At 16.9% G+C, this 7,130-nt stretch overlaps 2 protein-coding genes across 2 annotated transcripts; both read right to left on the bottom strand.

Annotated features, from left to right (window-relative positions):
* Nucleotides 1-1,481: 1,481 nt before the first annotated feature.
* On the bottom strand, nucleotides 1,482-2,338 carry PGSY75_0935700 (putative exported protein; the record flags this gene model as incomplete). The annotated part of the gene is made up of 2 exons (XM_018785760.1): nucleotides 1,482-2,084; nucleotides 2,240-2,338. 2 exons carry the CDS (start codon nucleotides 2,336-2,338, stop codon nucleotides 1,482-1,484), a joined length of 702 nt encoding a protein of 233 aa, XP_018642101.1.
* Nucleotides 2,339-4,725: 2,387 nt separating this feature from the next.
* Nucleotides 4,726-6,255, bottom strand: PGSY75_0935600 (gametocytogenesis-implicated protein; the record flags this gene model as incomplete). Its single annotated transcript, XM_018785759.1, has 2 exons — nucleotides 4,726-5,619; nucleotides 5,830-6,255. 2 exons carry the CDS (start codon nucleotides 6,253-6,255, stop codon nucleotides 4,726-4,728), a joined length of 1,320 nt encoding a protein of 439 aa, XP_018642100.1.
* Nucleotides 6,256-7,130: the final 875 nt, after the last annotated feature.

The following is a 7,130-nucleotide window of genomic DNA, read 5'->3' as shown; positions in this document are numbered from 1 at the left end:
TTCTATTCGATTTTAGAAAATTATGTCTGTATGTACATTAAAAGATTATTCAATAAATTGACGGTTGATAAATTACTCAAAGCTATGTCAAGAGCATATACATCTACTAAGAAGGAAGGTGCTTATGAAGAAGCAATGCTATCAAGAGTTCGTGATAAAGAGAAGATAGAAAAGGAAGTAGAAGTGGATAAACAAACTGACTTATCTACTCTTCCAACATTTGATATAATGGATTTTGAAAAAAATACAAATTATATGTATAAGGATAATGAAGATTATTTTGATGACTTAGATGATAATGAAGAATTTTTAAATAGTAAGGACCTTTTATATTATGATGATGGTATAGATAGAACAAAACGTTATGAATTAATTCCTTTAGCACGTTATCGTTATGATCCTTTTTAAAAGTATATATATATATATATATATATATATATGTATGATGAAAAATAATTTTATTTATTAATCTTTTTTTTTTTTAATGTACAACCCGTGAGTTATTTTAATAACAAAATATACAACTAGAATTTTCATATTCTCTAATTATATATATATTATAATTATTAAGATAACATACAAAATATATATGTTTTCGCCACTTTTTTTTTTTTTTTTTTTTTTTCTTTACATATTTATGTTTTAGTATTTTTGCTTTAGTATATTATTATTATAATAACTTAATTTTTTGATAATTAGGGTTACTATTTTTTTAAAATAAATTATGAATAAATTATATTTAGTTCAATTTGTTTAATAAAATGATCATTAAAAAAATATATTTTATATCCCTTTCATATTATACTTATGATAATTTTTAAGCATACAGAACTGCCCATAATTTTATTCATATAAATATATTAAGTATAATTTTTTCAAGGTAATATTTTATTCTGGTTTATTTTTTTAAAATATATATATAAAGAAAATTAAAATGTTCAATGTATATATAAATAAACTGATTTGTGCCAATATAATGATAAAATGAAAACCACTATTACATTATTATATATATATGTATATTACTTATTAAAATTAAAAGGGTATATTTGTCTTTTAGTATTAAATAATAACATATTTATATTAAAAATTATATAAATCAAAAACCCTACGTCAAACATATAGGTATATTTATACATGTGTATGAGTATTTATGTATGTCAAAAGAATCATATGCACAATCAAATAAATTACACTAAACAAAAAAAATAAAATAAAATAAAATAAAAAATAAACAAAACAAGAATATATTTATATATGCAACATCATTTTTCAGTTAAGAAAAAAAAATATTTTTCTTTTTATGACCATATTCTTAAGTTGTATCCAAAGAATTTTACAATTAATGTTACACATAATATCTTTAATTTAAAATTTTTTTATAACTCACAAGTATATTTTAAAATATATGCTATCAATATATATATATATATATATATATATATATATATTTTTTGTCACACATGTGAAAGAATTTCGGTTTATATTTCCATAATTTTTTTGTTCTTCATTTTCTTTCCCGCCTTTTTTAATTTACATTTTTTACGTTGTTCTTTTAATTCCTTACCTCCTTTTGTATCTAAATGTTCCTCTTTATATTTTAACCATTTACTTATAAGACAATCAATGAAGGAATCTTTTTCACTCAATAATTCCTCGTTAAATATTTTAAATGATATGGTTTTTTCATATATAAATTTATCCATATCTCTAGTAGTATAATGGGTTTCTTTAAATTTTAAATAATCTTTATTATCTTCTTCTTCTTTTATTATAATACGATTTTGTACTTGATCTCTCCAAGTTTTCCACATATCATTTTCTATATCTTCATTTACATTATTCTTTATACATACTTTTTTAAATTCCCAAAATATCTGCTTACATATATCATTCAAATCTCTTCTCCATTCAAAACTTATATTCTTCCATTTTCTTTCCAAATCATTACTATTCATTTCAACCTTTTTATATCTTTGTTCTGAAGTATATGCTGATGCCAAACTACGAGCTATTATATTATTACTTATATGTATTCCACCTTGCAGGTCAGGTAAATTATCTTTTTCTATATGGCTAGCACTCTAAAAAAAAAAAAAAAAAAAAAAAATAATAATAATTATAATTATAATTATTATTATTATTATTATAAAATAAAATAAAAATATTTGTAATGTATGTGTGAATAAATATTATGTTTATATATATGTATATATTTAATCTATATCTTTCTTATTACTTGTAAGGTACAAAACACGATAACAATAATGAAAATTTTAAAAAATATACAATTCACTGAATTTTTCTGCATTTTTCTCATTTCTTTATATAATCTCATTTTGATTACTTTTAAAACATATTAGTTTTTTTTTAAATGTATGATATTCTTTCTCTATAAATATATATGCACATATTATTCATAAAATCCTTCCAATTGTGGTTATAATAATATCCTCATAAGTTATTACTATTATAATATAATGTTTCTTTTTTTTTTGAATTTATTTTTCTAATGTATATATTTTACTTTTGCCATCCAAATATATATATTTAGATTATATAATAAAAAATATATACATTGTCATATATATAATTTTATTTATGCATAATAATAATATACAAATGAATTGAACTCAAATAATAAAACAATTAATAATATTATTATTAAAAAAAAAAATATATTATTGTTCTAATATAAAATTATTTTATAATATATAAACTACTCTATTTTTTACTATATATATATTATAAAATAACTTTTTATATAATCTTTGCATTTATTTATTTTTTAGAATTAGAAAGAATATTATGTACTTTTTATAAATATATAACATAAATAATACAATGTTTTTTTTTTTGTTTAATTTGTGAACATATAAATATATATAATCAAATATAATATAACATATTATTATATATTTTTATAAGCATTATTTTTTATGTCATTAAATTATGAAGGGTCTTATGTTTTTGTTCTTTATAATTTTATAATTATTATGTTATTATTTTTATTTTTGCATAATTAAATTAAAATACATATTATATATATATATATATTATATATATATATATTACATATATATACGAATTATATACAAAGTATAATTTATTTAATATATATAACCAATTATTACATTTTTCTAATATTTTAGTTTCTTAAGAAATTCATAATTTTATATCAATTTTTTTTTTGTTATAGGCTTCTATAGTTAATGTAACAAAATATTTATGCAGGTTGTTTTTAAATAAAATATATATTTTTTATTATAAAAGAATTATATATATATATATATATTATTATTATTATTATTATTAATATTATAATTTTCAAAAAAAACAAATTTAAAAATAATATTAAAAACTCGTTCAATAATAAACAATGAACTAATATATTTTTGCACTGTTGTTTTATTTATTTTTTATTTTATATTTTTAGAAAAATCTATAGAATAACCTTTTTCTTCTTAAGATAAAAAATATATATATATTCTATATGTATACATGTATTTATATAACAAATCTGGAAAAAAAAAAAAAAAAAAAAAAAATTAAAAATATAATGTATAAATATGTTTTTTTTTTTTTTTTTTTTTTTAATAAAAATATTTCTAGTAGTATAATTTCTACAATATATAAATCAAAAATATTATTTTATAAAAACATTGAATGTACTTATTAATTATTATTTTTTAACAATATATATATTTTTAAAGGCATAACAATAAATAGTACTTAATAAAAATTGATAAACATATTAATATATATATTATATATATAACAGATGTTTTCTTTTATTTTATATATATAAACAATAAATATTAAAATTATAATCGTTATTTATAATACAATAAATCATATTCTTACTTATAATTTTGTTAATATTAAAATTTGAAAGAATTTTTTAAAAATTATATATATTATGAAATTATAATTTTATATTATATATATATATATATATATGTTTTATATTTATTTTATTTTTTTATAAAAATGATGTGAAGTGGATCAATAATAAATAAATATACAAAATATACACACATATTTATTTATGATATCATTTATATACAAATTAAAATTTCCACTACACGTACATAAATAAAAATGCGTTATATACAAATAAAATGAAAGGAGAAAAAAAAAAAAAAAAAAAAAAAATTATTAAATTATAAAAAAGCTGCACTTTAGCATATAATAATATGGTTAAATTTAATTATTATTATATATATTTTTTTTTTTTCTTATAATATAGAAATTTAAATGAAAATTCTTAAGTTTTTTTTAAAGTATATAATATATATATATATATATATATATATATATATATGTCTTTTATATGTACATAGCTTATATTAAGCTTTAAGTTAAAATTTGTAATATATATGTGATAAAAGGCAAATATAAATAATAATAATAAATAAATAAATAAATAAATAAATAAATAAATAATTAATTAATTAACATATAATATAATATAAAATAAAATAAGATAATAGCATAAAAATATAAATAATATTACTTACGTACTTATAAATATTTTATAAAGAAAAAAAAAAAAAAAACACATAGACACACAAAGGACATATAAACAAATAATATATAAATAATTGTTTAAATATGAAAACAGTCAAAAAAAAAAAAAAAAAAAAAAATTGTTCTAAAAGGTGTAATTATATATATATATATATATATATATATATATTTTTTTTTTTTTTTTTTATGGTTGTATTAAAATAAATATCCTTCTGCTATAGTATCTCCCATTTGATATCTGTCGGCATATCGAGCCATTTCAAAGCTACCTGGATATAATGAATTTTCTCTAATATAAGAACTATTAACATAATTAAAAAGATTATTGTCAGTTGTCAATGAATGTCCATCTGAATGTATGGATATATTATGTTGAGTAGGAGGAGTATATGTTCCATATCTTTGTAAAAATCTGGATAAATTATAATTTGCTACTGTATTTTCTTGTGGTGCATTAAAATTATATGAATTATCATTTGTTGTATTTTGATTTTCTACAGATATATTATATTCAAAAACTTGTTCTCTATCTTGTAATATATCTGTAGTTTCCAACATTTCTGGTATATCTTCAAATAATTCTCGATTATTATTATATATAATTTCTCCATTTTCTATTATTATTTCATTATCTCCTAATACAATATCACCTCTTATATATACAACATTATCTCTAGGAGTACTTTCGTTTGCTGAAGAGAATTCATCTATATCTGCAAATAATTCTTCTCCTTCTCCTATTTCTGACAAAGGATGTTCATCTGCTATCAATGATTGTGTTTCTAACGTTGCATCATCATCAAAGATAATTAAATCTTCTTCATCAACAAATGAAAAATTATCATTAACTATGCCATTATAACGTGACAAATTCGTACTGTCAGAAACTCCATGCAATAGTTCATATTCCATATTTTCATATTCATCCAAAGGGTTTTCAATATGTATATAATCGGAGTCATCATTTAAATCAATTTCTTCCATACCATCATCTATTACTTCTTCCATAGTATCCTCTCCGTCAGATGTTAAAATGTTGGTGCTTCTTCTAGTATTTCTATTATTCGTAGCTATAGCTCGTGCTGACGCCTACACAAAAAAATAAATAAATAATAAGTATTTTTATATGTATAATTTGCATATAATAATATACGCATGTTAAAATATATACCCACAAATAAATAAGATATATACATATATGTGTATAATATATATATATATATACATATATATATATATATATATATATATATATATATATTTTTTTTTTTTTTTTTTTTTTTTTTAAAAAAAACCTACGTTAATTATCAAACTAGAAGCTAAAAGAATGGTCTGAACCAATGAATCCATATTTATATTATTAGGAACACCAAAAATATGATTAGTCCCATTCAATGAACTTATTGGTAAATTATTCTCATCTACATTAACCAATACTCGATTGACATTATTGTTTCTATCAAAAAAAAAACTATTTGAACCTAATTGTATTGAATCGTTTCCACCTTCTAATATATTACTGATATTGTTATTATTAAACGAAGAACCAAAAAATCCATTATTTAAAATATCCTCATCGTTATCTATACCATCATTGTTTTCATTATCATTATTATTTTGGTTATTATCATTATATCCATTATTCTCGTTATCTTCATTATTTTCATTTTCATTTATTTCTTCTAACATATTGAATATATCTTCCTCATCCAACTGCCTTACCATTTTTGTAGATAAATAAATAATAAAAAATAAAATATATATATATATATATATATATATATATATATATATATATATATATGTATTTAATTAATATATGGTTATTTATTGTTTTTTAACAAAAAAATATATAAAAAAAAAATATATAAATATTATTAAAAGATATAAAAAAAAAATATATAAATATTATTAAAAGATATAAAAAAAAAATTTATAAAAAATATATAAATAATCTGTATTAATAAAACAATATTATTAGAACCAAATTATAAATATAAATATAAATATAATAAAATTAATTAAAAAAAAAAAAAAAAAAAGTACAAAGATTTTCTCAAAAGAATAATTTTTCTTATTTATATACAAAATAAAATAAAACAATAAATTTATTAATTTATTGTATATAAAATTTTATCAAATATAATCAATTTTTATATTTATATATAAATCCAATTAAAAAATATAACAAACTTGTTTTGTTGTATCTGAGAACAGGTAAAATAAAAATTAATTTTGTCATAGAAAAATTTTAAAAAAAAATTATAATAAATATATTATATATAATATAATATATATAAAATAAATAAAACAAATAAAATAATAAATAAATTTTTTATGAATATCAATTGAATTAAAATTATGTAATAAAAAAATCTATAATATAAATTAATCTATTTATATAAATATATATATATATAATATATATATATAATATATTTATTTTAATAATAAAAAAAAAATACATATTCAAAAATGGACAACATATTTTTTTTTTATATACGTTGTGAACAATTAATTATATTTGTTTTTTTTTTCTTTGCTTTGTATTCTTTATTCTATAAGAAAAAGGAATTCTTTTAAAAAATGGAGCTCCATGT

Source organism: Plasmodium gaboni, chromosome 9 (genome assembly GCF_001602025.1).
Source record: "Plasmodium gaboni strain SY75 chromosome 9, whole genome shotgun sequence".
Classification (NCBI taxonomy): Eukaryota; Apicomplexa; class Aconoidasida; order Haemosporida; family Plasmodiidae; genus Plasmodium; species Plasmodium gaboni.
The sequence above is the reverse complement of the archived record's forward strand: the minus strand, read 5'-3'. Positions and strand labels throughout refer to the sequence as shown.